Genomic DNA, 21,836 nt, shown 5'->3' with positions numbered 1-21,836 from the left:
GCAATCCAGAATAGCAAGACGCAATCCTATGAATATGATGGCACATATGTGGAAAAGACCAAGTCTCGCACACGGCAGTGGAAGACAAATGGAAGGATTATAAATACACTCGACATGTTTAATGGTATTGTAATGATTTTGAAAACAACGCAATTTGAAATTTTTACTCAAGGTGTTGTGACGCATACGTAATTAAATCTTTGTGAGTTAAAGCCAATTATATGTCAGTTGTTGCTGTATATGCTAAATAAAAGAGAAAATTAGAATTTTTTACTTCTATACCCTTTCATTTCATTCAAATCCCAAATCACACGAGGTATTTAGGCTGAAATGAATGAAATTATATAAATAAATAAGATTATAAACTCCTTGTTAAATGCAATTGTTGGAAAAGTGATAAAAAGTTATTTCTAAGTACCAGACTGTGCTGAAATAATGCTTAACCTAAATTAAATGGTTATCGCCCTCATTAATTTGTTGACGATGTTGTGCAGTATCATCCAGTTAGCCTTTACTAAGGCATTTTATGTCAATTGTTCTACCAAAGAGGAATTCAGAAAATTTGTTTTACGAGTTATTATTATTATTATTATTATCATTGGAATTCTATTGATCTATTGTTAATAAGTTAAAATTTTGACATGAGTCATTCATATACGACATCAGTCCAGTTATCCAGATATTCAACACATTAATGCGATGAAAATATATTTCCTATATAGACTTGATCGCTTTTAAAAACAGCTTTCCATCAAAGCAAATTAATGTATGACATGTTATTTTATTTTCAAATTATGCGAAGTGTGGGAGTTTAAAGACTTATGATCGGTAAAAAAGTAATTATAGAAACGTTCAAATACTTTTTATTGATGAAATATAATTTTAGTAATTTTTTTAATAGTTCCCGACTTGGTTTATGATTTCAATTTCTGTAATTGCACGCTGAAATCCAAAATAAAATCAGTCTCACGCTTCCAAAGCTTCAAATTTTCCTTATTTTCTCTGGGGTGAAATTAGCCATTCCTTTTACCCCATCAGGGTTTCCAGTCCAGGGGTAGGCGGCAGGGCAAGGGCCTTCACAAATCTTCATGTACACCTGAGACTGATCTATGGGCAAGCTTTCGTTGTACACGCAGTTGATGTTGTCAGCCTCAGCGCACATATCTGGCAACATGTTTCCGCATTGAAGAGGCCCGAATTCAGCTATATTTGCCACATCTACTGGGTTTTGAACCCACTGGATCAACTGGTGAACATTCACGATGTAAACTTGCGGGAAACTTTTGAGGTAGTCCAGGAACCTGTAAACAAAAACTTATGAAAGATCTTTTTATGGTGAAAACAAAAACTAATGGTTGATCTGAACAAAGTTAAAACAAAAAGGTAATGAGTTAGAACGAAAAAGTTTCGAAAGATATCTGTTATGAGCTGGCTGGATGTTTTAGATGTTCAAATTCTCTGCCTACATCGAAGTATGCATGAAGAAGGAAATAAAATGTTCAACGTCCCCCAAACTCCTAAAACCGACCATCAACCCAATTATGCGCTATGCGCCTTTTCAACTCCAACTATATTTTCCCATTTCTCTTTCCTTTATCTGGCAACTCTGCACCACCTCTTGTTCTCTTCCACTCTTAAGCCTAGTGGCACCACATGAATAACAATGCTAAACGCAACATTGCCTGAGCCGTCAGCATTAAGGCCCGTTCACACGTACTAGAGGCAACACACGAGAATCAAGTGCCTCAAAGCGCATGCAGAGGCGCTTTGCAGCCTCTGCATGCGCTTCTTGACCGATTGACGAGCTAGCGATTGACAGGGGCCATGCCTCATGCAACACAAGCGCGGCACTTAGTAGATAACTATTAAAGAATTAATATCACTTGTATGCTTAAATCGCAAATTAACTAAGAATTCAAATTAAATTAAAAATGTAAATCAAATTAAAAATCTTAATTAATTAATTAAAGAAATTCAATTCGTTCTATGGTTTCAATGTATTAATTTGTGACTTCTGATTTGTGATTCTAGATTCTACGAACTGACGATGGAGCTGGTCGCCGAAACGTTTTCTATAAAGATATGAACTTTTGTGGACTATTCTTTGCTTTTAAATTCTTAGTTAGTAGATAGCTGTCTATAGTAAGGTTGATTGTGTACGCTGATCCGGCACACCAAATGTCGACTAACATCACTCTCGTTTGGAGTCATTCTCTAGTAGAGAGCCTAATTGATCTTTATAGAGAAAATGAATGCATATGGAGTGTTCGGTCATAGGAGTACAAAAATCGAAATGCAAATGATGTAAGTTATTTCTACATGACGTGTTTAGTTTATGTGATTTTAGCAACTCCTGACAATTTATGCATTACCGTTTAGCGATTTCAAAGGATGATATAATATCGGTACGAATATTGGAACTTTTTATAAAAGAATAGACTATATTTTTGAATGTGCTAGTTCTCTAATTATGATGCCTATGCTAAATTCTCGTTTACATCTGGCATAGTGCGAAGAATGACGGACCGCAGCACACCCGAGAACAATGGCCCACAGCTCAAATTCGGTTACATCCATCCTCATTGACGTCTAGGGGGCAACTGGTGTTCAAAGCGCGCGGTCTAGAGCTATCGCTTACAAACGTAGTGTGAACGGTTGTGCGCGGTGAGGCACTGCAGCAAACGACTCAAAGCGCATGTCGTTGCCACTAGTGTAAACGGGCCTTTACAAATGTAATTCAGTGCTACACAGCTCGAAGACTTGGAAGCCGCTGGGTCGACATTGCCAAAGACGAATCGTTACTAAAATTCCTTCCAGAAACAGCTCATGGCAAATATAAAACAAATAGCATCTACATCTGTAAGTGTATGAGCTGGCAGCTCACTGACTTGGTCCACAATGCCAAAGAAGAATCCTTAGTATAATTTCTACCAGAAACAGCCTTTGGTATACATAAGAGCGATGAACACGTACATCTGGAAGCCATCATGGCGCACGGTGACGTTGTTGAGAGTGTCGGTGAGGAACCACGAGTGGTGCGTGTACAGCCCGAACGGTGCGCGGTCGCCGTAGAAGTGCGTGTTGAAGTTCCGTCTGAGCAGATCCAATACGGCCTCTGCTGAGGTCTCCAGCTCGTCTTCCGCGCTGATAAATATTAAATTAATTCAGCTATTTAACTATAATTTAATCATTGTAAACGTTAGCACTAAAATTCATATATGATTTTGCAACATTTAAAGTTTACCTATTCGGGTTTGCATGAAAATCGCCAAAAAATGCTATAAATTCTCAAACATTTAAGACTTTAGTTTTATGCAGGTTGTGCACTTCATAGACGTGAGCCCCACAAATATTCATCCACTTATGCCAGTTGAAGAGAAATAAAATTTTGAATATGTTAAAATGTTACATTAAGTGAAAAATGCGTATGTTTAACCAGAAATTTTCAAATTGTTCTTTACATGTTACAAAATGGTTTGAATAAGACCGCGCAAATTCACAATTAGCTTGTCCTCTTAGGCAGGAAGCAACAACCATTGAAAAATGAAATTTTACCTAAGGATTTATCTGGAGAAACCTTAACAACGAATATGATTTTAAATAGTATTGATCTTTGATGTCGGTGAAAATGACATATTAGATAATTCACGTCAATTAAAACATTAGGCGTTAAATTACAGAATGTCATCGTAAGGAGGAAACTCTGAATTTTCAAAGGCGCTGATGCATGCTAAATGCTCTTGCTAATAATATGAGCTCGCATGCACTGAATAACGCAGACTGTAAGCTGCACTTTCCCCCTATGCTGATATACTGTGACTGGAAGAAAGATTTGCCATTCACGCTGAATAGCGCAGACTGTAAGAGGAAGTTAAATTTTACATTGAACAGCGCAAACTGTGAGGAAGAGTTGCCTAGTAAGCTGAATATTGATGAATTTAAGAGTGGCTTGTCTCGTACGCTGTATAACGCTGAATTGGAGAAGTAATGGCCTCCTACATTGAATAACTTAAACTGAAATAAAAGAATTTCAAAGTTACCTGACACACTGGTCCAACATGGGGCACTCTACTCCCCTGTTATCTTGCATGTCAGTCATGGGGTTCACCCACATGTTGGGGAACGAGTCGGTTGGCTTTGTACCCACTGTTTGGTCCTGGGAAATTCATTGGAATAATTGAAGTTAGTTATAAGTATGTAATAATATAATACAAGTAATTATGGTTCACACGTAATATTTAGGACCTAACAGGCTTCTTCAGCAGGACTTTATGAGACAAGATGAATAAGGAAATGAGAGCGCTTTCGCGGTGAATTTAAACTTTTACATTTTATAATAAGATGAGAAAAATTGCAAATGTACTGAAATCCTGTAGCGAATGAATGGGGAGCTATACAAATTATAAATTTGATGAAAATATAGATGATAGCTATTTATATGAAAATATTTCGATATTTATATGAAAATATATAGATATTTATATGAAATTATAAATTTTCATCTATTCACAATAATAAAATTGCCTGGACTTGGTGGCATTGATTTAATATATTGATAAACTGGTTAAATCATATAGGACAGTTCACCTGAATGCTCATGTAGTCAAGTGTGTAGGGCCACAGTGTGCCCAAGGGTTCACCCCCAAATTCAGTATACCAGGGAGTGTATTTGAGACTCGGCCATGAGCAGTCGTACTTGAAGCCGTTCTCGAGTAGCACTTCGTACATCAGATTACCACCAACCTCGAGGAACGGTACGCGGAAACCCTGTGTTAAAAATTTTTAAAAGGTTTTTAATGGTCTTTCTAGTATGCTTAATGAACAGTGGAGCTCAATAACCTGTATCTCAATTAACAGTGTGTGGAAGACATTCGCTAAATAATTTACACCAGATGTATAAATTGAATAATATAAAATATTGGATAATAAATACAAAATATTGGATAATAAATATACAATTAGATAAATATTTCAATTGTTCTAACAATAATTATTTCCAATAAGTTATGTTCCCCGTTTCCTTTTTTAAATCCATTCTATTTCTCCCCCCTATGGTGAACCATGAAATTTGATCTAACTGTAAACAAGTTCAAAGGATAAACCTTAGCACGTGATCATTTAGCATTTTTCCCTCACCACAATTTCGTCCGCAGGTATCTTGCCGTAGTTGATGAGCATCGTTTTCATGTCGGTAATTTCATTGGTCCACATTTCTTTGGTCATGTTACGCCAATAATTCACAACGTCAGATTTATGCCTGAAGAGCCAACGTTTTAATTGTGAAACCAATACTTTATTAGAGTTCATGATTTTAACCCTCTACCGCCGTATGTCACTCTCCGGGAACATAACTTACAAAATAAGCGATACGAATTTATAAGTAAACTATATCGAGTGTAGCGCAACCTGAGGACCTAAGTACGCAACAGAGAACATTTTAAAGTTGTCGTACGTAGCGGCAACCATCAGTGCAAGTCATTTTGCGCTCACTTGAACGTATCCTTTTTGGGAAGCAGGCTTGTGACAATATTGCTCCGTACGTTACTCATGCCAGGCGGCAGAGGGTTAAGATAACCTAAAGGAAATTACTTTAACGAGGAACGGACCAGTCGAGATGGGAAACCGAGTGATTATTAATTCGAATAACATTTAAAAAAGGTTAATCATAAAAATTTCTATACAATCTTTTCCAAAAAAATAATTGTTTCCTCTTCCATCATGCTCTCAGAAATTTCAATTCAATATCGAAATAAAGAAAACCTATATTTCAGCAAGTCTGGCGGAGATGAAACCTTAGTCAATAAAGTCCCTGTGGATAAATCTTTCAATGATGTAATTCAAATTTGTTAACAAGGGAAACAGTTATCGAAAATATTGAGCTACTGAACGACTTTTTCTGGCGCAAAAAAACTTTTGCAAAACCACTGCTTCATTTACAGCAAACTACGTCTGAAATTGGTTTATTTGCGCATGAACTTACAGCAGCCACTAATTAAGATTTGCTTATTCTTTTTACAATAAATATAAGTTGTGAGATTGAAGTGCAGCAAGACAAATTGCTGCGAATTTTATTTAGAAAATCACCAAGGACTCACGAGACGGAATGCGTTGAGATCTCATGCCCCATACGGTAAAGTTTGTGCACCAAAGTGTAGTCGAGACTCTCGTGACACACGAAGAAAGTCATCTTAATTTCACAGCCGTTGGGGTTGACGTTTTTAGAAAGCTTCTCATAGAAGGGGAAGTTGGAGACAGTAACGGCATCATCAAAGGAAAGAACGACGAACTGCGGAGTATTTTTGAGTTCGAACCCGCCTGGGACGTCGGTGCTGGAGCATCGGCATGTTGCGTTGTTGCAAGGTAATTCTGTCTGATTACAAGCTGGTGCTTCACCCTGCACTGGACCCACCTGCAGTACATTGTACAAACTTACATACGAAACTATTTTGCCATGGATTAATATAATCAATTAAGTAGTCTTTACTTAAAACTTTAATTTGTGACCAAACTTTCTAGCAGATTCGTCGGTGCCAGCTGTAACATATCCTTCTACTTTTTCATGTTACTCTTATCAAAATTTCAAATGAATTGAGCGTCTAATGGAAATGACTTAAGAAAAATCTGTATTTTAAGAAAATGTTGTCCGCGCAGCATCGTATTTAAAACGCAGTCGGATAATCACGCAGAATATAGACAATTGGACCTATTAAACATATGGGGACGTGCTAACAAAACTCGTTACACCTGGTGGCCGATTTCTTGTATTTCATTGGCGGATTTTGCTTGAAAAGCCGCTAGGGATTTGCTGAAGGAGTTAAGAACTAGCAACTAATTTTAATTTTCGCAGTAATTACATTTGGCTTCGTGTACTCTAATCATAATTTTCTAATCAGGTAGGCAGACCTTGTTGAAGACCGCGGCACTGAGAAGCAACAGAGCAGCGGCGGCTACAGCCTCTCTCAGCATTGTTACAGCAGATTTGGTGGATTATTGTCCTGTTAAGTGACAGCGAAAAGTCGAGTTTAGAATAAAATTGCATGCTCTATTTATTTTTTTATTGTGCACCGCATTCTATTAATTTAGAAGACCACTTTCTACGTTCTAAAAATTCAATAAGGAATGATAAATTTAAGATTGTCATGTTAATGTAATTATTCCAATATTTTCATTGGGAAACTTTCTGGTGCATGACTGATTTTAATTAATTGGCAGGCAATTATTTATTCAAGAAATTCTGAGCTACATGAAATAATAACAAAATAAATTTGCATGGATATGCATTGAATGTTTGTGAACGACTACGCATGAAATGGATAACACGAATATGAATTTAAATGGATAAGCGCGATTATGAATTGAAATGGATGAACACGAATATGAATATGAATGGTAGAAGATTACAAGAGGAATATGATGAATACATAACACAATTCTAGATCGTACATGTTGATTTTATTTGTTTATCTCTGAAAACTTGCGTTCCCGTGCAGCTGACGCAATAAGTGTGGGAAAAGCCCCGCGTGTTCGAAGAACATTATTGTGTTTCTGCGAACTGCAAACTGATATTAGCTGTAGTTATCAGCTCGTTTTATTTGCGTGAGATTGGCGTGCATATATTTTTTCTTTCAGCCAAGGACTCACAATAATAATATATTTCATGCAATTGAAATTATAATGATAGTTTAATTCTAGCTGCCTAAAACTGTAGGAAAGTTTTGGATATAACATGTTCATAAGTGTTTTGTTTCAAACTCTGATTCAATATAATTAAAACCTTCCGTAACTTACATCTGTAACGAAAACAGCCTGACATCACTTGAGTGATCACTTACTATAAAACATGAAAAGTGGTATTATGTATTATTTTCATGATTCGTTGAGAGGTATTATGTTTCATATTCATAATACTTATTCTTAATCCATATATCATACACCAAAGACGTACAACTTTCTATGAGAAGGATCACCTGCAGCAATATCTAGTAAGCAAGGAGATTATGTGAATCAACAAACACATCACTTCTATTAATTATAGAAATCCATATCATATTAGAAATTTTGAATCGCATTAAACCTTAGATTATGTAACGTTTTTAAAAAATTTTTGACTCTCACGTATTAGCTCATCATGGTTACTACTAGTTCTCAAATTTATTTGAATGGCTGAATTTTGATTTTTGGATACTTGAAATGAGACACTCCTATCCGCTTCATTGAAGGCTATTCAATGAATAAATTCAATAAAGAATATTCTCTCTGAGGCTGCGTAATAACACGTGTGCTAGAATTACATCGCAATGGTCGTAAAAAGCATACGGCATGTGTACCCAAGATAGCGCGGTATAAAAATGTTCCTTAAACATATAAATACGTTTACAATACTTCGTACAAACGTAGAGACTCAAAGTGCGACACTGTTTTTAAAATTCTATCACATGAATAGGTACCAAATAATATTGGTTCATGTTATGATGCTTTAGTGCTTATTTGTAAAGGTTTATCATGTTTTGTTGGGAAAATGCATGTCAAGCTGATGCTCGACCTTACAAGGCTGGACAAGACTTACTTTGATATTTCTGGTGTTCAAGTTGCAAGCTGGAGTCAGCGAAGGTGTCTGCAGTAGCAATGAAGGCTCTGATATGAACGTTTGGCTCAAGCGTTCTTGGGAAACGGCATGTGCACCTCTGATTTTCCGAAAACTCTTGCAGCCTTCTTAGAAGTTGAAAGCTATCTAAGTTAGATAAAAATTATCTCTCTTAAAATCTTCTACGCATTTTTTCCAACTCAGTAAATAAATGTAAGTCTAATAAAATACCGTAATAATACTGCTTAATATCGAGTACGCGCACATATAGAGACCATGTAGACTGCCAGAAGGTTGACTAATGGAAATCATGTTACCTGTTAGCAATCTAACCAGTACCTATATGTACAAAAATTTCATTAGCAGAAGAGCCATTTTGCATCATTAGGACTTGTTTGAGGTCCAGGGAGCGAAATTTGAAGCTAAGACTTAATATTAAACATTAAATGTACTCAAATTTGACATTTGTAATCTAAATTCATAAGTAAGTAATCATGATCCTTCTTCATACAAGAGCACTCGATGAATCAGTTGTATGCGCAGGATATGGAAAAAAATATCAAGCAATTAATGGTAATTTTTAATAAATTATTAGTTTGTGTAACAAATAATTTTTTTATTATTTTTTTTAATACAATCCCCAATTCGACTAATTATTATTATCATTTTAACTTCTTATTTTCTGACAACAAAATGAAAAAAAGAAGAAGAAAGAAGATGTGGAAAAGAAAGAAGATGTGTGCGAAAGAAGATGTGGAAGAAGGAGGAAAGTGTGAAACTAAGTGAAGGTTTCTTATTGACAGAGTACATTCAAGTTTTCTGCCGATAAGATTTCATGAGAGACATACTTCTAAGGCAGAGTTTGAAGGAAATATAAGATATTAAACGTTATAAATGAGTAGGAAAGTTATCATAAGGAAAGTTATAAGGAAAGTTATCCAGTCGAGAAAAGGAAAGTTATCCAGTCGAGATGAATTTCATAATTTGAGGCCAAGTTGAAGTTTCCGTTCGCATATTACGAGTATGGCTTGCTTCCATCCACGTTATCGAGGTACGGGTAGTTAGGCGGGCAGTTGCTGTTACAAATTTTCATGTAGATCTCTGAGTTTGAGATAGGCAAGGGAGCATTGTACTGGCAGTTTTTCTTATCGGGGCAGTTGTCGGCTAAGGTTTGGCCACACTGGAAGGAACTCATCGTACCAAGTTGGCTCAGCGGGACAGGCGAGCGCACCCAGTCGAGAAGTTGACGCACCGACACGACGTAGACGTGAGGGAACGCTTTCAGGTAATCCAAGAACCTGCACGGGCCCAATAAAGAAGCTAGCAACCCGCAAGTCCAAAATGATGGTAAAATAAGTCTATCTCTGCAAAAGAATATAGGAAGAGAATCGTGCCTTAACTAAATAAATTATAGTCAGACGAAGCATTTTAAATAATAACTTTGGTAATAACTCGCATTTACCTTGAGCTAGATCATGCAAATACAATATATTCAGTAATTGAAGATACTTCCAAAGTACAGAACCTGGAGTGTCTGCCGCTTAACCCTTGTTCGTAACCAACGAAATCTTCTGGTCCCATGCGAACAAATGACTAATTTACTCACTGCCTCAGTCCATCCTTGCGAGTCTCATTGTAGAACCATGAGTGATGGGTGTAGATACCGAAGGGCGTTCTGGTGTTGTAGTGGCTGCGGAAGTTGCGCTTCAACAGATCGAACACCGCTTCCGAGCTCGTCTCGAGCTCGCCTTCCGGTGAGCTGTGAATTCGATAAAGGTTATCGCAATTAATGAACGTATGCTTGAATTAAATAACTCACAACTCCTTAAATTCACTTTGGAATTAGATTTATGAGTATAAATATAAAACAACTCATTATATTCACTTTGGATTTAAATGTGTGAGTATAAATACAAATGGAAGGCGTTATAACGTCAAGATTAAATTGTATGTCACAAACATCAGATTTAGGAAAATTATGTAATTTAATTTTTGAATAAAATTTTGTTGGAAGTGTCAAAAATATGTACTGAGAAAATTTAGATGAATGAATTAGTAAATTTTTTGTAGGAATTGAAACGCTGAAGCCCTAATAAACGCCGAAACCGCTATTATTATTACTATTATTATTTTTATTTTTATTATTAATATTGTTATTATTATTATTAGTATTTTTATTACTAATATTGTTATTATTATCATCAATTTTATTCTTATTATTGTTATTGTTATTATTAATATTATTATTATTATTGTTATTATTATTATTATTATCATTATTATTATCATTATTAAGTTACCTCTGGCAGGCATCGAGCATGGAGCACTCGAAGCCTCTGTTGTCCTGTAGGTCTGTCATAGGAGAGACCCACAACCCCGGGAAGGACTCGGTTGGTTTTACGCCAACAGTTTGGTCCTAAAATTACAAGGAATCTTCACACACAAATTAATGCATAAAATATTAAGAAATACTTAATACTGTAATTGAATATGAAAAAACGTAATAGGAAGATTTCTGTGGTAATTCCGTAGAGTTTGAATTAAAGGTAGAGAGGTTCGTAGGTTCATTCAAACGACCGAGGAGGCAAACACTGAGACAAAGACTGACATAATACAGCTTACGTCGCACAAGTTAACAATGAGTTTGTAACGATTATTCAATATAAGGGAAGAAGTGAATGATTGAGTCGAGGACCTGGATGCTGGCGTAGTCGAGAGTGTAAGGCCAAAGAGCGCCCTTGTAGCTGCCGTCAGGCTGCCGGAACCATGGAGTGTACTGCAAAGATGGCCACGAACAGTCGTAGTCGAAGCCTGCCTCCTTCAGGGCGCCGAACATCGAGTCTCCGCCTACCTCGAGGAACGGGGCTCGGAAACCCTGGAGGGAGTCATGGCAAGTGTCAACTGGCATGTTATGGCATCATGGCATGTTATGTGAAAGTCTACTGGCATGTTATGGTGATAGTCAACTGGCATGTTATGGTAATAGTCTACTGGCATGTTATGGTGATAGTCAACTGGCATGTTATGGTAATAGTCAACTGGCATGTTATGGTGATAGTCAACTGGCATGTTATGGTGATAGTCAACTGGCATGTTACGGTGATGTCAACTGCCGTGTTATGGTGATAGTCAACTGGCATGTTTTATTAGTTTTCGTTGGCAATTTTTTCAAAACTCCCATTAAGCGGAACATCCCAAATACCAAGCCCATCAAAGGTGAAGAGAATCAAGTGATGTAAGCATGTCAATCAAAGAATTTATAGGGAAACAGAGCAAAAAAATAAGGCCAGAACTATGCGTATAACATTAATATGATTATAGTTGAACTTAGCTGAACCATGAGGTGATTTTAGTTTCACCTTTATTTTCTCCACGGGAATTTTGCCGTAAGTATTCAACATTTCCCTCTGTTGTTCTATCTCTGCCAGCCATTGCGACTGGTTGAGTTTACGCCAGTATTCCCCGACGTCAGACTTGTGCCTGTCGACGTTAGAAGTAATCCGTTGAAATGACTTGAGATTTACTAAGGAATATATAACATTATAATATAAATCTACTTAGGAATATATGCCTTACAGAACGAACTACATGAACGATATTATGGACACAGAGAAGCAAGAGAGAGAAAGTTCATTTGAAAACTGCAAACATATCCAGTACATGGAATCAGTGTTGGCTTAAAGGTAAATGCTATATGTAAATAATAAAGAAGTGAACGTACGTGACTGAGTGAACGGCGATCTCATGGCCGTTCCTGTAGAGCTCGTTGACGAGAGTATAGTCGCTGTTCTCGTGGCTCACGAAGAACGTCATCTCGATGCCACACCCGTTAGGGTTCGTTCTCTTCTGCAGCTCCTGTCGCCCAACATCATTGTTAGTGATGTTGCCATGAATTCATAGTCAAGATGTTGTCATAATGTCCATGCCAAGCCGTGGCCATAATGTTAATGCCAAGATGTGGACGCTACGTCAATGTCAATTCCAATTCCAAGCCGTTAATGCCAAGATGTGGCCGCTACGTCAATGTCAAGCCGTGGCCATAATGTTAATGCCAAGATGTGGCCACTAAGTAAATGCCAAGCCGTGGCCATGATGTTAATGCCAAGATATGGCCACTGGGTCAATGTCAAGCCGTGGGCCATAATGTCAATGCCAAGATGTAGATATGCTGTTAACGCCATTGAATGTGTATAATGCGATGCCAAGATATGTCAATAACGTTTTATAAGTAAATAAATCATATACGTTCGACGTAATGAAATAATCACCGTTAATATTTGAATATTGATTGCCAATCTGGTGCCTTTTTTTGGCTCGTATGGAGACTGACCAGTTAGAGCAGATCCTAAGGTTAAATAAGCGTCAGAGCATGAAAATTAGAATACCGTACCGGATCCCTACAAAATAATTCTAACTTATTCATTTGGATTGGATTTAACATATTTCTTATAGGTATTTATTATTTCCAAAACAATTCAAATGTGCCTGGTTCGAAATATCATTAGTTAACTAATTTTAATAATGCCATTATATCGCTCCAGGTTGAAGAAGGTATTGCCAACTTTGTTCGAGCGTACTTCGAAAATAAAGAAAAGTATAGCTTAATTCTGGCACACCTGGTAGAAGGTAATAATGGTATAGGGTATATAAATGGAAGCTTTGAAGAATAGGTCAGGTTTGGTACGTGAATAATGCTAGATTATTACTTGAGCACCTAATTAAAGGGGACATTGTTAAGATAGATTACATGCATCTTTTATAGAGGATAATAGCAGCTAAGTATATGACTTCATACAATCCTTGTACAGACGGACACTCATAAGGTAGTTAATACGCATCTTTTAGAAGGGATAATGACAGCTAAATTAAAAACACCAAGCGAACCTTATATAAGGGACCTTGTTACGGTTGATCACAAGCCCTTGCTGGTGGGGGTAATAAAAGCTTAGTTATATAATGACCCAAACAAACCCGGTAGAAGGGGATGTTGGTGACAGTGACGCCATCATCGAAGGAGAAGACGACGAAGTGCGGTATGCTGGCGACGGCGAGACCGCCGGGCGTGGCTGTGGAGGAACACGCACAGGTCGGCAGCGCGCAGTCAGCCTCGTCACATGGTCCCGCTACCTCCTGGTATGTTAATTAACAATATTATTATTTTATTATTATAACAATAATAATATTATTATAATTAATAATATTATTCGTTTTTTAATGAATATTATTGAATGAACAATATTATGGGTTGATTGTATAATATAATGAAATAATTATAAAATATTTATGATTTTATAATAGAATTGGAAAAGAAATTGAATTTTTAGAATGATTTTGGGTGTTAATGTGTGCAGTCCTCGGTGAAATTGATCAATATTATTGACGTTGAATATCAACCTCTTGATTACAAATGAAAGGAAGGTTTCCCAATCAAGTTCAACATATAGTCTGTAATTATTAAAAACATAACCTAATGGAACTGAGTTCAGGTTAAACAACTCATTAAATGAGGCATTAGATGCAAAACTTCCATAGATTGTAGCACATGTTTATTAGAACAGCTAATGATTGTGATTTATAACTAAAAATATGTTTTCTGATATATAAAAATCTACACTGTAATTTATCTTCGATATTCTGGAAAAAATAACAATATCGATAAACTACCGAACGTAATTTGATATATTCCATATTATATTCACAATGTTTCCATATAATATTTTCAGTGTTTCTATTTAATATTTACAGTGTTTCCACATAATATTTATGTTGTTTTCGTATAATATTCATAATGTTTCCATATAATATTCACAAAGTTTCCATGTAAAATTTACGTTGTTTTCATATAATATTTACTCACGGCAGCGGCGACGCTGAACAGCGCGAGCAGCACTGCAAAATGCATCGTCTGCGGGCGGAGAGGTGAATACAATAAATTGATGGACGAGCAAAATTTTTTTATCATTATTGCACGCACCAGATTTTTCATCGTTAAATCTCGCAACAATATCAGAACTCACAAAAGAATTGCCATTAAATTTCTAAGTTTAGTTAATAAATACGGTAAACACAATAAATTAAAGATTTATATATTTAAGACATTATATTTAATAACGTTATATGTAATCCAAAAAATTTAATATGCTTATTACTAACTGTCAGGCACACCTCAAAAGTGTTCCTAAACACAAGTTTTAAATCAAACTAAGAATAACATTCGCACTGCGGATGCTGCGCTTATTGCTGAAAATAAATCAATGCATATGAGTTTCATATAGAGTAGTAATTTGTTTTGAAAACTTCGATTTATTAATTCCACATTTTTTAACATTAGTCGTTAATTTATAATTCGTTCACGGATTAGGAGGTAAAGCTATGTACTTTGAATGAATTGTTTAGCTTAATCGATAACCTTATCTTGTTACCTTGCTAGAAATAATTAAATCAATCAATAACCGGACCTAATTCCATTAATACATGTAAGCATAAAAATAATCGTACGCTTTGAACTTACGTTGAAACCTTGTCAGCGTTGAGGCAATTCTAGGAGTCGGGGAGAGCTCTGAGATCAGACTTTTTAAAGGCAACTGAAGTGGTTGACTTCAAACTTTTTATGACACGAAGCAGACGATGCAAGCTCAATTACGTAGACGGGCACTCGAAATTTTACAGCTTGCTCTTCAGCGGATCAGGAAAAGAAGCTGGTTTAAAGAGAGTAATGTAATAAGTAATAGTGATGTCGGCTTTGGATAGGAAAAATTTAGCCTGTCGCTTATTATAGACATCGCGTAATTCGTACAGATTGCAGGAGTTTCGAACACCCACAAATGCCTGCTGTAGTCATATATTACTCTGAAGGCTAGAAATCGTTAGGTATTTCGCTTATGAGTAATGGTGCATGGAACACGAATTTAGACAGTTTTAATGGGTGAAATTGCGACAAGATACGTACAGAGTATAATGCGAATTTCAGCTACATAATAATTAGAGTTAAAGCTCACAGAAATTATGATTGTTTGAATGAAGAAGACTTCGACGTTTTCCTTATCTCTGCACGTCATTAGCACCTGGGCGTTATTGAGTGAAGAGTTTAACTGCTGCTTCAGTGCAGGAAAATTCGGAATAAAATGATAAGTGGTGGCGGGCGGTGTTCAAGAGATCGCTGTAGCTCCAAGAATAATTGAAATATTATTTATTTTTCCTTCTTTTAATGTAGGGCAACGTGGGGCAGCGCGCCCCTCACTTTTTTAAACTAAAATTTTGATGAAGTTTTAATTGATACGAGGTGGTTCTTTGTTTTGTTTAAAGGTACAAATAATGAGGAATGTATGGTGTGAATTAGACGCCTATAGAGTTATTCAATTTTTCATGAAACACTATTTTGCAAAAAGTGTCAAAATGGGCCCATTGCCCCACCCCTGGGGCAATGGGCCCATGGGCTTGGGGCAAGGCGCCCACCCTCGGTCCCTTTACCACAATTGCATATTTTTTGTTAAAAAATGATAAAACAACACTTTACAGTTAAAAATATGAAAAATGTAATAAAAAATATGACATTCATTCATTTATTACCAACTCAAAAAATCATAACCATAACTTAAGAAAATATACTCTTGGCTTAAAAAATCTATCACTGATGTGAAGAAAAATATTTCATTGACATAACAATATATATCCTTGACTTGAAAAAGATATCCTTGCGATAAAAAATTCGTCTCCGACATGAAAAATGTATCCTTGACTAGAAAAAATATATTTAGTTTATCAGAAAAAAAATTTGTTCCTGTTTTGTCCATAATCCAGATATTATGTGCAGAGAATTCGTACCTAATCGTGATTTCAGCCAACACCATAAAAAACTCATCAACTTTTGGCTCATTGGTGTTGACTGAAATCAACTTTTGGCAAAGCAAGAGTCAATAACTCGATAAGGGGTCATATATACGCATAACTAGATACAAAACCTGCTGCCTTGAGGCGGCAAATAAAAAATCATGCAATATGAAGTGTAATTTGTAATCCAAAAAGCTAGTCATAGTTTGAAAAGGTCATTGAGACAAATCTAATGATGTATAACACAAGATTTCACCATGGGCGCTTTGCCCCGTACGTGACACGCATGGGCCCGTTGCCCCCACTTGGTATCATTTCAATTTATATTGTGTCAACATTTTATTTTGAAAGCTAATAGTCTAAACTTGATCTCAAAATTATTCCTATAAATATTACTTTCAAAATATAATTCACAGTAATTTCAAAAGCTTCATCTACAGTAATCGAAAACATTTTTATTTAGCAGCAAAAACAATTTTATCTGGGCTAAAACAGTTATTCACAAATAACTTAATAACGCAAACACTTAGCAAAATGTAAATCCGTACACTTCGCCCAGTGAAACTGTCGACCGGCGGTAGAGAACACGGACCAATATCTGCCATACTTAGCGAGAAACCCGCTGTGGGCCCATGACCCGCAGTGGGCTCGCTGACCCATGTTACCCTAAGTAATACCCTTTCTGCTATATCGTTACAAGTCTAAATGAACTGATCGAAAATAATGAATTTCGATACACAACAAATTTTATAGAAATATTTTTTATATTCTATCATAGGTAAGATGTATTTATAAAATTACTAGAAAATATTATCTACCATTACGGCGCCCTTGAATTATAGATGAATCATAAATAAACTAATACAAACCGATAATTTAAATAACAAAAGCACGAGTATAATATTTATACTATGTATCAAGAATGGCAACAAATTTCTCAACTAGCAAATGCAATTTCGATTTTTCACTTTACTCAACATTCATCGTGCAAGTGAATCTCGCGAAATTATTAGCTTGTGGCAGTAAGCTAAACAAATGCCGCAATGCGCTATTATTTAATTACAGATAAATAAAACCAAAACGAATACAGGCTAAAGTTCCGTTCACTGTCAATGACGACAGTGAAAGTTATCCACCTTGGCAAGAATAATGAACAGCAAGATTACAATATGAGAAGACACGGTTGCAACGACAGAGTGACGATGTCGAAGTCGACAACGGAAAAGGATTTAGGAGTTAATATCGACAATGAGTTGAAATTTTCTAAGCATATTGAAGGTCAAGTTAATAAAGCCAATCAACGACTTGGACTGATCAGACGCTCTTTCGAGTTCCTAGATTTTGAAACGATGAAGCAGTTGTTTGTTGCTGTCGTGCGCCCGAACCTGGAGTTTGGAAACGTCGTGTGGTCACCGAAATTTGAAAAGGACAAAAATTGAGTAGAGAGTGTTCAAAGACGCGCAACAAGGATAGTTCCGGGCTTGAAAGGCAAGTCCTATGAGGAAAGATTAAAGATTATGAAGCTTCCAAGCCTCCATTATCGACGTCTGCGTGGGGACTGAAAAGTTCAAGAATCGGCAACAGGCCATGGGCCTATGTCTTCAACGCCGACACTTCTATTCTATTCTATTCTATTCTATGTCGTCAGTGTTGGGCTACTACGCTCATCTCGCCAGTTGACATTAAGACGATGTTATACCGAAAAAAATGCATTACCGAAAATGCATTACTTATGTTTTAGCGATAGAAAAATATTTAATTCTCTCATTGTTGCTAAAATGATTTTCAACTCAACATAATGAAGGTTTCGGACAAATTTACGGTCGGTCTCACGGCCAATCTCCAAATTCGATGACCAGGAAGGGAGCGCAGCCGTGCACCACAAATTTTGTGCACCAATAAGCCCTGAATCGAACGCCTTGGATCTATCCGGACATCCACCAATCAGCTTTAACCACTGGGCTATGTCCTACTCCGGCCTTGCATAGAACCTGCTGTGCACCACCAGGCCGCGGATCGAATATGACTTCCGGGCATCGTTAAATCACGTAATTTTACGTTCACCGCATCTGAGGTTAGGTTTCAGATAGCATAGTTCTGTTCCAAAATTTATCGTCCTTCGACAAGTGGCCGTTCGACCGAGGGCTGGTTCGACGCACGTCCTAGATACGGACGGCTTGAAGTGTTGAAGGCTACGTTCCGGAAGGCAGGAATCATGATGGTCCATTACATCCAGGGCAGTGGTGGTCTTCGGCAGGCGACCCACAAGGAACATCTCCCTCATGGTTGAACTATATAAGGTTGACCCACGAGAAGTTCCGTCTTTCAGTTCAGCTTTCTTGTTACGTCACGTAGATCGAGAAACGTAAACAATCCCGTCATTCCCATGACAGATTGGCCGACTGGTTTGATCGAATTTCGGTAAAGGTTAATGCCCGTGACGTCACTGAGATCAGTGACGTCACAGGCGAACAACGAGCTACATCCGCAAAATAGGCAGTATTTATACTAGTTCAACCATGATCTCCCTAACTAATGAATGAAGCTCGATGAAATTTGGTACACGTATTCATCAGGACCTATCGGCGATGTTTAACTCGTGAAATATTTTTCATTTCACCTTCATTCGTGAGTTATAGAGCAATTAGGGTTGAAATTTGCAGTGAGTCAGTGACCCAGAAATTACTTTCAAACTACTGAACAAATTTGAACGAAACTTTGAATATACATACCCATGCTTGAATTAGTATATAGTTCAACCATGATACATACCTAACCTTCTAACGGCGACGTTTTGCTCCTGAAAATTTTTTAGGTTTTACCTTCGCTTGCGAGTTTTTTCTATTTCTCCTTCATTCGTGAGTTATACGGCAATTCGGGCCAAAATTCGCAGTGACCAAGAAATTTCTTCTAAACTACTGAACAGATTTGAATGCAACTTTGAATATGCATACCTAACCTACAACGGTGATATTTAAATCGTGAGTTCGTGACATTTTTTTTCGATTTTACCTTCATTTGCGAGTTATAAGGCTATACGTATATGGCTCTATGTCAATGCAAATTTAAAAATCAGACTCGAAAGTACCGGTCGTTTCTCCGTATATCCATATAACTCGCGAACGAAGACAAATCGAAAAAAGTTGTCACAAGCTAATCATCACCGTTGGGAAGCTCGGAAGGTATTCAAAGTTTCCTTCAAATCCGTAAAGTAGTTTAGAAGACATTTCTTGGTCACTGCGAAATTCGACCTGTATGTCTGTATAACTCGCGAATGAAGTTGAAAAAGCAAAAAAACAGATCAGCCGCTAAACTTTTTTTTTTACTTTTTTTTCTTTTTCTCTCTTCTTCTTCTTGCCACACATTTCCTACGACACACAGCAATCCCCCAATTGTGGCCTTTTCCTGTGTGTATCTTTAGTGTTTAAAACAATCTTACATTAGTTTTACCTAGCCAAAAAACCCTAACATAACCTAACCGAACTGAACACAGCCTGACATATCCTAACCTGTCCTAACCTATTGGACGCAGTGGTGGACTTCAATTTAGTATAAATATATAAATTTATTAATAAAGTATAAACTTCAATTTAGATTCAGAAAAGTATTAATGGACATTTTATGATTGAACATTATTTAAATAAAATGTATATAATTAGATTTAATAATAACCCATACTAAATGAATTAATTATTAATTGCAGTTTTCAGTTAACATTAAAATTTAACAAATATTTGCTTGAAAAATACCTTCTCATACTACGATTGATGGTTTTATCGGGAGAATGAATATTATTCGACATTATATTATGTAAACAACTTTTGACTAATTCAACAACACGGTTGAATTAGTGTAGTTATCCATGATTCAATTCATTGTCACGAAGAAAACGGAGCGTCGTTTGAGGTGGACTGCTAAGATACGGGCTAAGGAGGAATATCTCTTTAATCTTACTCTTTCATCTTACAAATATTTGCAAAAAAGGGGGCCCGGCAGACCCCCCGGGCCCCCCAGAGAGTATTTTAGTTTCCTTCTAATGATTATTTGCGTGAATTTTCTTCAATCTTGGTCTATAAAGAATTATAACGCCTTCACGTTTGGGCCCAAGGACTGCAGATACATGGCAGGGAGCAATCTTATTGCTTCATTAAAACGATTTTTAACGGTACATATGAGAAGTTTTATTCGCAATATTAATGCTAAAGAGCTTAAGTAAATAACCATATACGAATGGAGTATCTAACTTAAAAAAATAAGTGCCTAATAAAGTATTTTATAAGTGAGCAGAACCGAATCTCGGTTTATTTTTGATCGTTAAATTTCTAATAGAAATAATTTTTTTGAAAATGAGTTAAATAGGCAGTAATTAGCGCAATTTTATCCTCTGTCGATACCAACTTGCAGAAAGCTTCCTAAAATTACGCAGCTTGCACAATAGTCTAAAAAGTAAACTCGTAGAACACGTTCAGAGCAGCGACCGGACCACGGCGAGTTGGACGAAAATTTTGTCAATTATTGTCTACTTTGAAAAATCATATCTCGATCTCTATAGAAGCTAGGATCATGAAACAGGGTCCAAATTAAAGGCAAAGACTTTTTCTTTATTGTTAGGGTTGTTGAAAAAATATACAAAATTTTTCCGTAGAGTTGTGAAGAGAAAAGTGAAAAAGTTGGTAAAAAATTGATCAAAGTTGATCAAAGTTTCGCTCACAACTTTGTGAGTTTTGTACTTTTTCAAAATCCGTGTTCACCAGTGTGTTTGTCTCAACAAGACGCATCTTTTTCCCGCTTTTACTATGGCAAAAATGTTTACGGTTTGGCCGCGAGAGTTGAAAAACCACCGAAAAATGGCCGAAAGCAATTTTTTCAGGGTCAACTTTGACCCCCAATTTAGGGATGAAGTTTTGACCCGACAAAAAATCGTTCGAAATCCCAAACACATTCCAATCTTTTACCTTTCGTTTGAAATGAATCGCATTGCTCTGAGTTTGCAACTTTTCGAGCTATGATCGGTTCCGATATCTCATTTTAGGTAATTTTTTGACCAAATTTTCCCCTTTTTTGGGGATTTTGGGGGGGAAGGAGTGGGAATTTCGGAAATCCGACAAGAAGGTTTGGTAGGAAAAATATGCGTACATGTCTGTGACAATTAGTATGATATTCTAACGGTTGAGCTCCTGGGAAAAATGGCTCGAGTGAAAACTTTGACCTCAAACCCCCCTGTACGTGATTATACAGCAGCAGCATATCAAAAGTGGAGAGTACAAGTTTAGCGTCCGCTTCGCTGGCTGTAGGCACACAGAAAGTGAGCCGCTCCTGCCGAAATAGAAAACGCAAGTAAAATCGAAAAAATTATCACGAGCTAAACATCACCGTTGGAAGGTTAGGAATGTATATTTCAAGTTTCGTTCAAACCTGTTCA

General features: G+C 36.7%; 2 protein-coding genes across 2 annotated transcripts; both read right to left on the bottom strand.

Moving 5' to 3' along the window:
* Positions 1–305: 305 nt before the first annotated feature.
* Positions 306–8,648, bottom strand: LOC108676591 (chitin deacetylase 7). Its single transcript, XM_018164691.2, has 8 exons — positions 8,567–8,648; positions 6,904–6,995; positions 6,096–6,409; positions 5,137–5,257; positions 4,588–4,767; positions 4,041–4,156; positions 2,974–3,144; positions 306–1,301 (listed from the first exon to the last, which is right to left on the bottom strand). The coding sequence occupies exons 2-8, from the start codon at positions 6,964–6,966 to the stop codon at positions 983–985; spliced, it is 1,284 nt and encodes a 427-aa protein (XP_018020180.1). The 5' UTR covers positions 6,967–6,995; positions 8,567–8,648; the 3' UTR covers positions 306–982.
* An 885-nt stretch (positions 8,649–9,533) lies between these two features.
* LOC108676592 (chitin deacetylase 7) lies at positions 9,534–15,164 on the bottom strand. Its single transcript, XM_018164692.2, has 9 exons — positions 15,096–15,164; positions 14,442–14,489; positions 13,556–13,714; positions 12,306–12,439; positions 11,944–12,064; positions 11,280–11,459; positions 10,885–11,000; positions 10,191–10,343; positions 9,534–9,882 (listed from the first exon to the last, which is right to left on the bottom strand). Exons 2-9 carry the CDS (start codon positions 14,484–14,486, stop codon positions 9,600–9,602), a joined length of 1,191 nt encoding a protein of 396 aa, XP_018020181.1. The 5' UTR covers positions 14,487–14,489; positions 15,096–15,164; the 3' UTR covers positions 9,534–9,599.
* Between the last annotated feature and the right edge of the window lie 6,672 nt (positions 15,165–21,836).

The sequence above is a fragment of the Hyalella azteca genome, unplaced genomic scaffold (assembly GCF_000764305.2).
Source record: "Hyalella azteca isolate HAZT.00-mixed unplaced genomic scaffold, Hazt_2.0.2 contig9938, whole genome shotgun sequence".
Taxonomy (NCBI): domain Eukaryota; kingdom Metazoa; phylum Arthropoda; class Malacostraca; order Amphipoda; family Hyalellidae; genus Hyalella; species Hyalella azteca.
Note: the sequence above shows the minus strand (reverse complement) of the source record. Positions and strands in the feature narration are given on the sequence as shown.